Source organism: Neomonachus schauinslandi, chromosome 3, assembly GCF_002201575.2.
Source record: "Neomonachus schauinslandi chromosome 3, ASM220157v2, whole genome shotgun sequence".
Lineage (NCBI taxonomy): Eukaryota > Metazoa > Chordata > Mammalia > Carnivora > Phocidae > Neomonachus > Neomonachus schauinslandi.
In genome coordinates, this window is record NC_058405.1 from 58,858,172 (window position 1) to 58,874,576 (window position 16,405).

General features: G+C 41.9%; 1 protein-coding gene across 2 annotated transcripts in view; it reads right to left on the reverse strand.

The window, feature by feature from the left end:
* Positions 1 to 3,091: 3,091 nt before the first annotated feature.
* CAB39L (calcium binding protein 39 like) overlaps positions 3,092 to 16,405 on the reverse strand; it is a 92,505-nt gene continuing 79,191 nt past the window's right edge. For both annotated transcript variants that reach the window (XM_021689442.2, XM_021689441.2), the window contains 2 exons: positions 7,614 to 7,757; positions 3,092 to 4,488 (listed from right to left, as the gene is read on the reverse strand). In XM_021689442.2, coding sequence (XP_021545117.1) covers positions 4,309 to 4,488; positions 7,614 to 7,757 — 324 coding nt within the window. In that variant the 3' untranslated portion in view covers positions 3,092 to 4,308. The remainder of the gene's footprint in view (positions 4,489 to 7,613; positions 7,758 to 16,405) is intronic.

Here is a 16,405-nt window from a genome sequence, read left to right on the forward strand (position 1 = left end):
CCACTCCTATCAGGAAATCTAAGCCAACGTTATGTCCAACTGAAAAAGCTAGCCAAGAAAACAAAAGCAGGTGCAGTATTACAGTCTGAAATGAATACTGGTGTAGAGTCAAGGGATTGCTCAAAATGGCGGAGAAATTCAAGCTTGAGTTCCCTATCCTATAGGTCTAATTTGATCTTCCAAACATGAGACAACCAAGAGGAACAAATTTGACCTCCTTCAATGAATGTAGCTTTTGAAGTCTTTCCACTGAGTTATCCTTGAGCCCTGGAATTCAGGATTCTCGCTTTTCTTTGGAGGCCATGATGAGGGAAGGGTCTGCCCATTCTGGGGTGGAAAGCTGAAGAGCAGGTATGCCGGGAGGGAGGCTGCCTGGGTATGCGTCCTGGTTTCCAAAGATACAGTCTTTGGAGTCAGACCTCTCCCTAAATCCTGGCTTTGCGGCTGGCTGGCTGATCTGGAGCAAGTTCCTTACCCTTTCTGTAATTCAGTGTTCTCCTCCATGAAGTGGACATGGAGGCCTAGTGGCGGCCAGGCTGATCATGCTGTTTTCCTTTGCTTCATTATGGTAGTGACATATAAGCACTTTCCATATTCCCAAAACAAAACTAGGTCCTTGTTCACATCCATCTTCAATCTTTTCAATCTTCTTAGGAAGACCACAATCTAGCTTTATAGGTTTCAGACCTTTGTTCAACTGCAGGCCTCACTACGGTATCCAAAATCTTCCTGAAAGAACATGAACAAAAAGTTGGCTATTTCATGCCAAACATAACGTAATGTTTTGGAGAAAACAAACAAGCAAAAAAGGTAAAAGATATAAAATCTTAATTTCCTTTAATATAAGTAGACTAGAAAGATCTGTGAATCTACTTTGAAACATTTATCTTTTCATGTTAAAAAACTGTAGCAACTTTCCAATTTCATTTTCTATTACATTATTGCAATCTCTTCCAGGTCTTGTGTAATTTCCAGACTGCACTATGGCTCCAGGCAGCTTTGTATGACACAAACCAGTGTGGCCAGTCACAGAGGCTTTCCAAAAGCTCACCCGCTCTTCCCCGGTGTATATGCTGCCCCAGAGCCGCCAAGATGAGAACCCATGGAGGCTGGCAGTTGAGAAAGGTTGCCCAAGGGCCGTGTGCCCCTCGGCCTTTTCTCCAGGGGTGATACTAACATTTGGGCAGATGCCTGGCTTTAGCCAAGAGCCTCATCCAAGAACATCATGATCTCAGTGCCTGCCGGCTCACTCTGGGACTGACCCTGCAGGAGCCTCCCGGGCCGCAGTGGGGATGGGCACAGAGTACTTCCTGACACCCTGGACCTTCCCTCTTTCCCAGTCCTAAGGATGGACGAGGGAGGAGGAGCAGAGTTGGGCCTCAGGCCACCCTGGGTTTGTATCCCAGGTGTAGTCCATGCTGTCTGGGTGAGTTAAACTGCTCAGAGCCTCAGTTTCCTCAAATATAAAATGGGAGTGCCTCTGACTTTGATGTGTGTATTGGGTGCCAGGCAGGCGGGGCTCCAGCAGTGACAGCCTCACTTGGATGAGGGGACAGCAACCAGGGCGTGGAGTTAGCCAAGTGCCGGGGGAAGATGGTATGGGGCCTCTGGGGGGCCCCTAGCACCCCCCAGAGGCCGGCCCCCCCGGGGCGCTCCCTGTTTGGAGTGGGGACAGGAGCACGGACCAGCTACATGGCAGAGGAACGAAACTGACCACGGAGTGTGTGGCACCTTTTTATTCAGTCTTTATTTAAATGTGTGTTTTGAAATAGCTTATTAAATAGGACCTTCTCAAATTTCGACTCACAATATTTACAGTGAATTTTGGGCAAACATATTTTGACTGTGAGCGTCTGGCTCCCCCCCTTTCCTGTTAATAATTTACAAATTTGTATCACACAAAACCCCAACTACTTCATTTATTGCCTTTTAGGCTCCCGTTCTCTGTTTGACAGGTACTGAACTAGAATAAGGACTTGCTAGCAAAGAATTTATTCAAGGAGTGCCTGGGTGGCTCAGACGGTTAAGCGTCTGCCTTCAGCTCAGGTCATGATCCTGGGGTCCTGGGATCAAGTCCCCTGTTGGGCTCCCTGTTCAGTGGGGAGCCTGCATCTCTCTCTCCCTCTGCCTGCCACTCCCCCTGCTTGTGTTCTCTCTCTGTCAAATAAGTAAATAAAATATTTTTTTAAAAAAAGAACTAATTCAAGCCCAGAGGAAATAAAATGCTTTATTTATCAAAAAAGAATTACAACAAGGCCTTGCTTTCCAAATGGAAACATGTGTCCTAGGATGTTGTGGAACAGTGTTAGCAACCAAATAAACGTCCAATGGTTATTGAGCCTTTTCTCTCTCTCTTTAAATATTTACAGTCTTCTCTTCTAGTCAAATAAGCAAAACCAGAAAAGCCAAATTTAAGAGACTCTGGGCTGTCAGGAAACATTATTAAAAATAATCTGACTTCAGTGAGTAAAGAATGAAGGTCATCAGTGGGCTGTGGGCTGACCCTCCACACTGGCATTGGCCAGAACTGCTATAAGGGGTCCCACGGGGCCCACTCCATCCGCCTCAGGAGTCCACACTGGGCCCCTACCGAGAGGGGTGAAGGCCTGTCAGCTAATTCTTCAGATACAAAATCTACAGAGGGACTGATCCTGGAGAAGGACCCCTGGAGAGGCATCCTTCCCTCTCTGGTGGAGAAATACCTGGTTGAAGAACACAGCACACAATACTGTATAAAGTGAGGGTCCTTACAGAGGCCACAACTCACGATTGGAAACAGAATTCTGAAAAAATACAGATTAATCGTTACACCCTTAATGGCTTATAAATATAACTTTAAAATTTCATTTTATACATTTGATGTCTGAGAACAAACCATAACCTTTTTTGTTGTTTTTGGTTCATGCCTTTTTTTATTTTTATTTTTTTTTTTTTTTTTTTTTTTTTTTTTTTTTTAGGTTTTTTTTATTTATTTGAGAGAGAGAGAATGAGAGAGAACACATGAGAGGGGGGAGGGTCAGAGGGAGAAGCAGACTCCCCGCCGAGCAGGGAGCCCGATGCGGGACTCGATCCAGGGACTCCAGGATCATGACCCGAGCCGAAGGCAGTCGCCCAACCAACTGAGCCACCCAGGCGCCCGGGTTCATGCCTTTTTTTAAAGAACACAATTAAGTCCTTAATGCAAGAGAATACTTGAGACCACATTTTTGTAGCTTTTCTACCTTTTCGCTGAAAGCTTTGATGGGAAGTTAGAGTGGCAGCTAATTAGAAAATAAACTGAAAAGATAACTTCGAGTCCTTTGAGAACTTTTTCACACATTTAATCATTTGCCCTTCCAATGGCAATGTTCCCTTATTTATAAAAGCGGGCTAACCCTCTGGACCCACGATTTTGTACACACGAGGCATCCCAATGCAATGATTCCTACCCTAAAACACACTTTCACCACAAAAGAATTTTCCCATGATGACAGGAATGAAATATTCCAATCATTCCCTGACGCTTCAGGAGTCAGAGCGAAACACCAGTGTTTACTGCTAGAGCTGTGGTCCTTCACCATCTGTTCCAAGTTCTCAAGTGAGCAGGTCATACACGCGGGTCCCCTCTGTCCCTGTGACCCCTGCTGACCTGTCCTACTTTGGCCAAGCTGTTCCCGGCTAGCCGGGCCGCAGGGGGTGCGCCAGGAGTGGGATGCGGAGGAGAGCCGCTGGGATGGAGCGCGGGACGGTGCGTGGAGAGAGGGTTGTGCTTCCCTAGGAACTTAGTTACGGTCAAAACAGACGGGCTGGGAACAAGGACGTGTGATGACTGAAAACATGGGCCTTGTTTTGCCAGAGCTTTCAGCGCCGTGAGAAATCCGTTATGTCCAGGCGCAGATAGATGGAATGGTTTTGCACCTCTCGCCCCGACCCCCAGTTCTCCTCGGAGAACTTAACCTTGAGGGCTCAGGGACGCCTGTCATTTGGGCTTCTGCTTAGGGGGCCTGTGGTGACCCAGGGCTTGGGTCTGCAAGCCCACGGCCCTGCTGCCTTTGGTCAACCAAGGGTTAAAACTGTTTTTATCCACGTCTAGTACAGTGGCTCTGATTTCACATAAATCATCACAGACTTGATTCAAATGAATGCATTATTCTAGGTTAATCATTTTTCATTCAAATGTTTATATTCCGTCTACCCTGAACAATGAATTGAGAAAAACCGGGCACCTCCTCCAAAGCCTTCCCAAGGACAATGACTTTCTGAAATGACACTTTCTGTACAAACTGAACAAATGAGATGGTGACTGTGGTGGGAGGGTGGCTGAGACCGTCAGGGGGCGGCTTTCTTCAAGTCCCGGATCTGCTTGATCAGGTAGTTCTTCTCATCGCTGAACTGCTCATCGTCCGTCCTTTCCTTTTGGAAGCTGCTCAGAAACTCAATGAGTTTGGGTTGATTTTTTAGTAGAATCTCCACAATAGGCTGCGTTTTATGAGGACTGGCCACAAACACCTGAAACGTAAAGAAACAAATACGTCAGACAGGGAACGCACACAAGGGATGACACAGACCCTTCTCGGGGTCCCTGTGCTACTCGTGTTGGTAAAATGCAGAAGCCCCACATTATGCTTCCCTAATTGAGGGAAATCCGTAATTTCCCATCCAGAGCCGTGTTCTGGAGAGCTAGCCGGGAGCTCGTCAGAGCTATCTGGGAACAGTTTTTACTTTGTTTTGATTTTAAATGTCTTAAATGTTTGTATGTTCTTAACTATACAGTCTTTCCAACAGAAAAGAACATAACAGATACCAATATACCCACCAACAACTTGAGCAGATTTTGCCATATTACTTTAAATCTCTTTTTAAAGGAATAAAACACTACAAATAGATGCAAACTCTCACTTTCCATCTGTCCCCACCCCCTTGAGCAGTGTGCTTCCATCCCCAAGCGTGTTTTTATCCTTTTCCTCCTACGACATAGATATATGCACATAAACGTAAACAACATGTAGTATTCGAGTGTGCTTTTTTTTTTTATAATTTAGTTTTTGAACAGGTAATATATTCATCTGGCTACAAAATTCAAAAAAGACAAAGGTGAAGAGTTCCCCTCTCATCTTCCCTCCCTGGAGGTCATCAATGATATTCTTTCCTTATGTATGTGGAGCTTTAAAATTTACAATTTCCCAGGCTCCAGCTCCCAGAGATTCCAGCTCAGCAGATCTGGGGTAGAGGTCTGGCATTCTATATTTTTATAAAGTTCCACAAAGATTCTTATGTGCACTCCTCTTGAAATTACAATCCTAGGCTAGTGACTCAGCTGTTCTATAAAAGACAGCAATGACTATCATAACAGGACACAATAACTCAAAACTATAATACTGATTGCTGTAATATTTCTCAATGGACACACTTCCCAGTTAGATGATACATATATGACGACGTGAGAATACCCATAAAAGTGTGTGACTCCCATACAGCACTATGGCTTCACCTTCTGGGCGCCTCACTCCTCCAAAGAGCTGAGTGCTTTACCACCAGGCCCCCTGCCCCATCCCATACTTCCACTGAGGGCACGCCTGGATGGTTCAGTCGGTTAAGGGTCCAACTCTTGATCTCAGCTCAGGTCTCTTTTTTTTTTTGAAGATTTTATTTATTTATTTGACAGAGAGAGACATAGTGAGAGAGGGAACACAAGCAGGGGGAGTGGAAGAGGGAGAAGCAGGCCTCCCGCTGAGCAGGGAGCCCGATGCGGGGCTGGATCCCAGGACCCTGGGATCATGACCTGAGCTGAAGACAGACGCTTAATGACTAAACCACCCAGGCACCCCTCAGCTCAGGTCTTTATCTCAGGGTCACGAGTTCAAGCCCTGCATTGGGCTCCATGCTGGGTGTGGAGCCTACTTAAAAAAAAAAAATTGCTGAGAAATGAGATTTCATGATTGAAGGATATGTGTACGTTCAGTTCTTTATTTCACTAAATTGCTCTTCAAAAGTGGTTGTATCAACTTACAGTGTATAGACAGCTTCCATTGCCCTCCAACCTTACCAATGTTTGATTTGTCAGACTTAAACATTTTACCGTTACGAAGAATGTAAAATGATACTTCATTGATATTTCATGGCCATTTCCAATGTTACCTAGTAAGATGATAATGTTCACCTATTTATTGACCAGTCAGGTTCCCTCATCTGTAAATGACCAACTTGTATCCTTTGCCCATTTTTCTATTGAATTCTTTCTCTAAATGATTTGTCAGTTATATGTATCACATTCTATCCTGTCTTTTCACTTTGCTTATTCGATCTTTTCGAACAGAAGTTCTAAATTTTGATGTAGTTAACTAAATACTTCCAATTATGTTTTGTGGCCACAGCTAATTTTAGGCCATTGTTCTACCACAGAAATTTTAGAATCAGCTTGTCAAGTTCCAGGAGAAGTCCTGTTGGGATTTTGAACATCACTGAATGGAATTTATAAATTAGTTTGGTATTTGAATTGCTCTAGTGGCTCTTTGGACAATAAAGACCTGGTGGCTGAAAGATGGACTAAATTTTTTTGTTTTTATTAACCTTTCAAAGCAACAATTACATACCTTATAAACTGCCATGTCTCTCCCATTTACAGATTTATAAACTCAGTCACTCAACAGACATTATAAAGACCCCCCAAAAGCTTGGAACTCTCCTGACTCTTAATTCTATTCCAGATATCTCTCCTAAGAAAATAACCCTAAATATGGGGAAAAAAAAAAAAAACAACAAAACCTAGCTGGATATAGAAAATGCTCATGGCAGCATTCCTCACAGTAGGAAAAAATGGAAATAACCTAAATATAAAAAACAGAGAAGTGTTTAAGTAAACTAGAGTAAACAAACCCAATGATGAACTATGCCAATAAAATTCCTGGCTCTAAAATCCATATATAACAACAATGAATTAGTGTTCACTTCTGGCAAAGCATTAAGTGATAAAATTAAGATATCCATTTTGTGTACCATGTGAATACAGCTGCAGAAAAAAACCTTCAAATATGTGCACGGGAAAATAAAATTTACTAAAATCTTTACAACAGTTTGGTTAGAAGTAGGGATTACAGATTATTTCTCCTACCCTGCTTAAAAAGATATACTGTCTAAAGTTACTAGGAGGCGATTTTGTTACTCTTACATCAAAGAAAAAAATATGAGAAAGAGCCCAGTGTTATGGGGAGCTAGTTTCCATTTATAGCAAAATGCATTTAAGAAATATTTCTAACAAGTAATAAAAGTAAGCAGTACCCCAGTATTTCTTCAGTGCTTCATTTAAGGCTCAAAGAAACACTTAAGGCAGAAAGCAAAGCATTCAAATTCCGACAGTCGGGATTTGGATTTTGGCTCTATTGCTGATTATTGTAGTAACTTTTGGGAAACAGTATCCACCTATTTTCTCAGTGGAAAAAAATGAAAATATTTAGAGATAGGGATTAGAAACAAATGGGCATTCATTAAAATACCTCTAAAATTTCATCCAAGTCATGCAAAACGGAAAGACTGCCTATTTCATTTTCTCTCAAGTATAAAGGAGAGTAAACAGCAGGGAGTTTGCCATTGGAAAGTGAAAAACAAATGCCCATATTACTTCTGTTGCACTTTACCTTAAAGACATGGAAAGCTTCAAACTGAATGTTGGGACTTTTATCCCGAAGGAGGTTCATCATCAGTTTGAGGTTCTCTGGCTTGCTGATGTACTTTGTCATAATGGCAAAGTTGTGTCGGTCCAGGATCAGTTCACCTAGCAGCTACAAAAACAAAAAACAAAAAAACAAAAACCCAAATCAGAGAGATAATCTGAGAGTCTTCTGATTCAAAATATATTGCACTTCTCCCTGAAAAACAAACTATAAATGTGGTTAGGAATGCTGATGTGAAAAAAAATTGAGAGTCCTTAAGTGCATCTTACGTTTAGCACAGGCATGAAAGGAGTAGTTATTATTGTTATTTTAAGCTTTTCGCACAGTTTTGCTAAAGTCGGTGATTAATACATTTCTGAATCTTTTTTTTTTTTTAAAGCCAGTCGTTGCTGCAGCTTAAAAAAGCTCTCTTTGTAGCTCTCACCCAGAGCTAGCCAGAAACAAATTTATTATTTTCATCACTCACTTTAATCTTGCTTCCCAGTACTGCATTGTTTCTTAGGCATTACGGTAGAATAACAAAATTGACTCTACAGTTATACCTCCCTTCCTTGAATAAATGTACTCTAGTAGCTTACTGGGAAAATAGGTTATACCAAGTGAGTGTTACCTTCCCCCTAACTTTTTTTTTTAATTTAATTTTATTATGTTATGTTAATCACCATACATTACATCATTAGTTTTGGATGTAGTGTTCCATGATTCATTGTTTGCGTATAACACCCAGTGCTCCATGCAGAACGTGCCCTCTTTAATACCCATCACCAGGCTAACCCGTCCTCCCACCCCCCTCCCCTCTAGAACCCTCAGTTTGTTTTTCAGAGTCCATCCTTCTCTCATGGTTCGTCTACCCCTCCGATTTCCCCCCCTTCATTCTTCCCCTCCTGCTACCTTCTTCTTCTTTTTTTTTTTTCAAACATATAATGTATTATTTGTTTCAGAGGTACAGGTCTGTGATTCATCAGTCTTACATAATTCACAGCGATCACCATAGCACATACCCTCCCCATCCCCTAACTTTTATTACAAAACCAGCTAGATAGCCTGGGGGGGAGGTGACGAGGAGAATCACTGACCCTGAATCCATATTAAGTTTAATATGTACAGCAAGTTTTTATAAAAGAGTAAAACAAAACATTTTCTGGTGACAATTAATAGCTCCCCCCAAATGCAGCAGTATTGCATGTTATGAACTGCAGGTCTGTGCCTCCCTAAAATCTACATGTGGAAATCCTAACCTCAAATGTGAAGTATTAGGAGGTAGGACCTTTGGGAAGGTAGGATCGCAGGAATGGGACAGCTGCTCTTACCAAAGAAACCCCAGAGAGCTCTCTGCTGGCACCTTGATCTCGGACTGCCCAGCCTCCAAAACTATGAGAAACAAATGTTGCTTAGGCCACCCGGTCTGGGGCATTTTTGTTATAGCAGCACAAACAGACTAAGACACTTCAAAACAAAATAAAAATACTCAAAGTGAGAATAGTTGAAGGCCCACTAGCAGCACAGTTGACCGTTCTTTACCTCATAAACTTTTATTGTCATATAGGAGTAGGAGTTCTTTTTTTTTTTAAGATTTTATTTATTTATTTGAGAGAGAGAATGAGAGAGAGAGAGCACAAGAGGGAGGAGTGGGAAGGGGAGAAGCAGACTCCCTGCTGAGCAGGGAGCCCGACGCGGGACTCGATCCCGGGACTCCAGGATCATGACCTGAGCCGAAGGCAGTCGCTTAACCAACTGAGCCACCCAGGCGCCCGAGTAGGAATTCTTAAAACTTCAGCAACCAGGCAGCTGAAATGTACCCTTCACATAGTTTTATATATAATCTACTTAGTTTTCGAATTCTCCTATTCACCAGACTTTTTCTGGATGCCTCATTGTACTGATGGTTACAGAAATCCTGGATGGGAGGAGAAAGCACACAGAACTATGGACTGGCTGTCTATCACAATACGGTCCAGCCACAGAACCCCAGAGGTGTGTATGTAGTGGCGTGTGTTGTGAGTGTATGAGTGTGTGTTTGTGTGTGTCTGGCTGCCAGTAAACAACCACCTTGCCTTTGATGCATCTTGTGTCTATTTAACAAATAAGAACTACATACCTTAAAGTTAGTTTAGTGCACAAAAATAATGGTTGTTAAGCATAAGACATGATGAACACTGTTGGATGTTAGCTGGTTAGTCTCAAACATGGGACAATAGTCATGTAAACTGTTCATCTTCATTTTCCTTAATCTCTCCAGCATCTAAAGCTAACTGAACACTCTTCTGGAAACTTCTTTGCTTTTGGTTTCAAGGCGACTGCATTCTTCTGGTTTCTTATCTCTTGCAGCTTGTTCCTTTGCTCCTGTGTTACTGCTCCCCTTCCTTTTGCTCTACTTTTGCTCTACACATGTAGGAATTTTCCAAGTGGTATATGTGAATCTCTGATCTTTTTTCTCTCTCCAGTCTCATCTATGCCCATGGCTTCAACTGTAACATCTAGGAAGATGTCTCCCAAACCTACATTTGGAGTCTCAGTTTCTTTCCTGAGCTCTATACCAACGTTTCTAACTGCCCACCTGGTGGCCCCAGTGGACCACTTTCCTGGCCAATCACACTGGTGTCTCTGAAACCAGTTCCTTTTCCTCTTTGTTAATGACACCACGCCAGCCAGGCTCCTCAGGAAGAGTTGAAATCTTCCTTGGCTCCTTCTTTCCCCTGCCACTCCCATCAAATCTACATCCAAGATCTGCCAATTTTCTGTTTGGAAATGTCTCCAACATTCTTCGTTCCACTTTTACTGCCTCTATCCTCTTTCCAGCCCTCATGACGTCTTGCCTGGGCTCTGGTGGCAGCGGGCAGGATGGTCCCTTCTTCAGGCTAGACCCAATCCAATCCAGCCTGCTCCTTGTGCCAAATGCACCTTCCTGAAGATCAGCCCTATTCATGCTACTAATTCCACTGAGAGACTGCATGAATAAACAAACGAATCCCTGGATGCCCATGGATGAAGGGGAGAAAATTAAGCTCCTCTGAGGATGGCATTCAAAGGCTTCTGTGCTCTGGAGTCGCTTCTGCTTCCTTTCCTTGGAGCGCCACTTACTCCTCATTGTTCTGCCTCTGCGGCTTCACTCTCCTTGCTCCCAATGTTTCCCCCAGCTTTATTTAGACATAATTGACAGAATGGCCTATATTTGAAGTGCACATCATGATGATTTGAAATATATTTACATTGTGAAACATTCACCGCGATCAAGTTAATTAACACATCCATCACCTCACAGTTACCCTTTGGTTTGGTGTGTGATGAGAGTGCTTAAGATCTACTCTCAGCAAATTTCAAGTACTCAGCACAGTACTGTTAACTATAGTCACCAGGCTATATACATCGGATCCTCAGGACTTAGTCTGCTCATAACTGAAAGTGTGTACCCCCTGACCAACACCTTCCATCCCCCTGCCTCCCAGGCCCTGGGGAAGCACCATTCTACCTGCTGCTCTGTGCTCTGTTTCTCCCCAGCTGTACTCACTTTGCCTTGCAGTACAGATTTACTTGCCTTTTTAGAACATAAGCTCCATGTGGGCATGTATCAAATTTTGCTTGTGTTTGTCCCCTTTACAACTTAACTGTGTGATGCGTGTGGATGCTGCTGGGGAAATAAAGTCCACAAAATGCGGAAAAGAAAGAAAGCAGTTCGATTATTGAATAAGTGTATCCACAGCACAATATTATAGGTAATCTGTGAAAAAGATATTAGGAAGACAGATAAAATTCCACGGGGTTTATACAGCCATGCAGCTACGATCCATTGCATACGTGTCTTCTCAAGATGAAAGGCAATCCATTCCCTGTAAGAGGACTTGACAGCACCTTTCGCTATGCACCCTTCAAAGTTCACTCTGAACCCACCTGGCCACTAAGGAAACTACTTGTTTTAGCTAACTGCCTTTATTCAGCTAATAAAGAGGATAATAAAACTCATGTCTCTGACAAGCAAATGGTTACAGCTCAGAGAGAAACACCGAGGTTAACTTCCCCCATGACGGGGAGACAGTGTGCTATCTTCCTACATGTTTACATGTCAGCAGGAGGACTCCCGGACTCTCAAAAAAACCCAACCACTTTTGGTTGTAAAGCTGACAAGATATATATATATGTCTATGTATATAAGACATACCCACTTAAGATACACATGGGCATATATAGATAATAGATATGCCTCATTACAGATATAGATCTGTATCTATATGTACAGATTCTATATTGATATAAAGATATATTTATATAAAACATAAAAATCATTATATAATACATATCATGTATATACAAATACATATAGTACACACATACACATATTAAAAGGTCTTTCAACAAGAAATTTCATTAAAAAAATTTACCCTTAAAATTTGCACGCACACACACACACTCAAGAATTTGCTGAAGTGACATTTATAAGTTAAATTCAGATTAAGTCACTTTAATTTTTATTACAGGGGGATGCCTACATATAAATTTTATCCATTCGATCCTCTGCTAATATAATTTCACTACTTTTCTGAAACAATCGTGTTAAATCATTTGACCAACAACACTGACTCTTTTAGCCATTAAATGTTAATCTATTTTAATTAATACTGACAATGACAAAATGCTGCACTTCATCATAATACAAAGCATTTAACATGATAAAATGGAAAAAAATTGTTTTTAGTTCTCTGTATTAGATTTTATAGGCTTCAATATAGAGTAAAGCCAAGCACAGCAAGTAGAAATGATGAGTTTTTTTTTAAAACTTAGGGTTTTAATGAAATTGACCAGAGCCAAAAACCACCCCCCAAATTCTGCCAAGCTTCTTTTGAATTATAATCTTTCTTGCTAGTAATTAAATGGCTCTGAAGAAGATAAGAAATAAATTCCAAAGCTCCGTCATGTGAGGGGAAGGAATTTCTCTGTTAATTATTTTTTATTGACACCAGGAATCTAAGCACCCCAAGGTAGTTCAGAAAAATTTAGAATATGATTACCAAAAGATGGCAGCCAGTACTTCGGAGTCAGAAAATTGCCTAGCTTTAAGACAGTTTATCACTTACAGAATACTGTAAGTATGTAAGTTTGCTCCCCACCAAATTTCTCTTACATATTGTACTGTAAGTATTTTCTGAAACGATGAAACATATATGTACAAAATAGTACAGAATTCGGAGATATAAACATGGCTGTGTCAAAACAGAACATATTGCTACCACAGACCTAATTCTCAAAAGGAAAAACCAACAGTGCACCAGCAGAGCTCTCCAAAACAACATTTTTCTATTAAAGATAAGGATACACAGCTCTCTCCTTGAATACGGTGAAATTAGACTATTTTAGTGATGTCTCTGCCTATAATCTAGCATTCAAAAAAGCCAAATCTTTAGTACTCATTTTAACAATTTCTGCATTCTTGGATATGCTTTATCTGTCTTTTACTGGTTTTCTTCAGTGTCCAAACAGTGCTCAGTTTTACCATAGTGCAAATAAAATATTTGTGAGACACGCCACTATAAAAGATTTTAGGCAAGAGTAGCAGCCAACATAGTATGTCTGGGTGGATTAATAAAGAACAGGAAAGAGGCCTTCTGAGTGAGCTTGGGCATCTGTAAATAAGGAGGAAGCACAATCAATTGGGCAAGGGAGAGTTTCTTTTTTTTTAAAGATTTTATTTATTTATTTGAGAGAGAGAATGAGAGAGAGAGCAGGAGAGGGAGGAGGGTCAGAGGGAGAAGCAGACTCCCTGCCGAGCAGGGAGCCCGATGCGGGACTCGATCCCGGGACTCCAGGATCATGACCTGAGCCGAAGGCAGTCGCTTAACCAACTGAGCCACCCAGGCGCCCAAGGGAGAGTTTCAATACCACATCCCGACTCGGTTGCTCCTTGCCTGTGCCGCTGGGAACAGTGCAGAGGTGTCTGGCCCCAGAGCCATTGAAAAGGGGGCTGGATAGTGGCGAGCCAGCTGGCAGCAGACCGCAGTGAAGAATGAACCTTCTCACTCCCCTATGCTCCCCACCAAATTTCTATTACATACTGTACCAATCACACATGTGCTGAATTAACAGGCTTCTATATCGAATGTAAATGCGTCCTGCTAGGGAGCAGGCCAAGGTGGGGTTGATGACATCTTGAGAACAGAATGAGGGCAATGGGCAAATGGGTAGGAAGGGATGACAGGGTAACAAGAAGGAAAAAGCAGGAAGGAGGCCCAGAAGGGAGACGTTTAGGGGAACAACTGTTAGCTTTGTAACTTCACCTAAAGCCCTAGTAGAGACAGTCGATCGCAGAAAAATTTCTATCACCAATTCCTGTCACTGCTGAAAATGGTACGAGGGTAAATTCTAAAGTCTATGACTCTCATCTTTCTTGATCCCAATTTAGTTCAATCACCTTAGTTTATACCAATGTTGCTACTTTGGTTCAGGATCTTATGGATTCCCACTAAAAAGAGGAAGGATTTAGAAAATGTATGAGAGACTTCTTATACACTAGCGTCTCGGAGCATTGTCAGCTCTGTTTACCGTTCAATTTCTCCTTCCCACCGAGGGCGGTGATCTCTTATAATACAGACCAGCTCCCCTGTTTTGGGCTGTGCTTGTGAAACCCTTTACAAATAAGGAATTCTATTCTTTAGGGACACAGCTGTGGCAGCAGGATGCGGCCTTATTTTCAAATGCTTTAACAAGCTTTCTGGACGTGGGCGAGCACGGCAGCATGTCACCTGCCTTTGTCTGAAGCTTGATCTCATCAATCCAGGCTCCAGCAGCACGAACAGCGAACCGAAGGTATATTTTCTATATGGATCACCTCGGGTGGGTTTCCACGCAAGGGGAAACTCAATAAAGAGTGCTGAATGACTGACTGAAAATAGCACACTGACCCCCGCAACAATGGGTAATGCTGGAGCAGCAAGGGCACAAATTCAGGGGCAGGCGGGTCCTGGCTAAGGCAAAATCACAGGTAAAGTGAACTGACAAAAATGTCATACAAAATACACTTAGTTTATCATTTCACTTAAAAGTGTATTCAATATTTAGAAACAAACACATTGTTCTATGAATGTCACTATCCCAACATGTAAAAATAATACAAGTGATGTTTAGTAAGCCCAAACATCATATAAAGTGCCTGACAAAGCCAGCCGATTATTATCTGCCAGTAACTTTCTTTGGAGTATCTGAATGGAATCTGAAGGGTAGAGATGCAGCTCTAACTGACGTCCCACTCCCATAGGACCAGTCAGTCCTACCTCCTCTTGACCAAATGGCTGCTTCCAGGCACTTTTTGAGAAAATTAATTTATTTATTTGAGGCTGGAGCGGGGGAAGGGGGCAGAAGGAGAGGGAGAGTCCCAAGCAGACTCTGTACTGAGTGCGGAGCCCTATGTGGGGCTTGATCTCAGGACCCCCAGATCATGACCTGAGCCGAAACCAAGAGTGGGACGCTCCACCGACTATGCCACCCAGGCGCCCCCAGGCACATTTTCACTGGAGGAGGGAAGGCTACTCACTGACTATGTGGCCCTACTCTGCTGGGCTGCCTGGGCTGGGCGAGAGCAAACTTCCACAGGCATTTCATAGGTGATATAATCTCCAAGAGCAAATGCCACTTGGTTACACACAAACACCCCTACCACCCCTGTCATCACTTCCTGTCCCTGCGCCCTCCTTAACTGTTCTAAAATCACCTGAAAATTATATATTTATCTTTTTCTTTATCTATTGTCTGTTCTCCTCCAACAGAATGTAAGGTCCATTCAGGTGCCACTTCATTTTGTTCTTGGCTGTCACCGTAATGTTAGGAATAGGAGCACATAAATATTTGTTGACCAAATGGAATGCCCTATTACCCTCCTCACCACCCCCAATAATTGGTCCAACTAAACTATTTGCAGATAATTGAGCACTGACTTTATTTTCTTTTCCAGCTGGTGATATCATCTTTTAACCTCTTTCCAGAGTCTGTTTCAGTGTAATACTAGCATTTTTAGAGAAGCACAGTTTTGGGTCCATGATCAAGTACCCAAATTTATTAAAGATTATTAAAGATTATTCTTTTAACTCTTAAAGAGTGACTATTTTCATATTTCAGAATCTTCGCTGGAAATACAACTTGAACATGTCATGTTAAATGGTGGAGGAATTAAAAATGACCTACAGTAGAACACTAACATGAATGCTCAGAATATGGAACCCAGAAATGCAAAAAAAAAAAAAATTCTTTAGAAAAATATGTTATAAATCTGGGGGTAAGTGCTCAGATGGGGGTGAGCCCCGTCACATAACCTTTTCCTCTCCCCTTCTCTGCAAAATAGCCCACAAAGTCTAGTTTACAGAGAGATGTATAAGAGAAATAGGGTCATTTTTTCCTGTTTCAGATACACTGAAAGAAACTACAGGAGAACCTTGCTGATTCTTATAAACAGTAATTCAGATCTTAATTTCAAGCTAAGAGTGATTTCTTTTCATCTCCACAAAATACGCCCTAGGAGAGAACTGTGGTTGTATTTAAATTAACTTAAGCTTGATTTTCTTTCGGAGCTGAAATATACTAAATTCTACTTTATCATGTACATATTATTTATATTGTTACTTCCAAAAAGTCTTTGAGGCAGGACACTTACATTGTTTTGCTACAAAATACAGTCATAACATGAAATATATTTCCCAAGTTACAAAAAAAGGGACACCTTAATTTTTCTCTATGTACTTGTTCACTCAGAGCCATCATTTACTAGTATGATATCA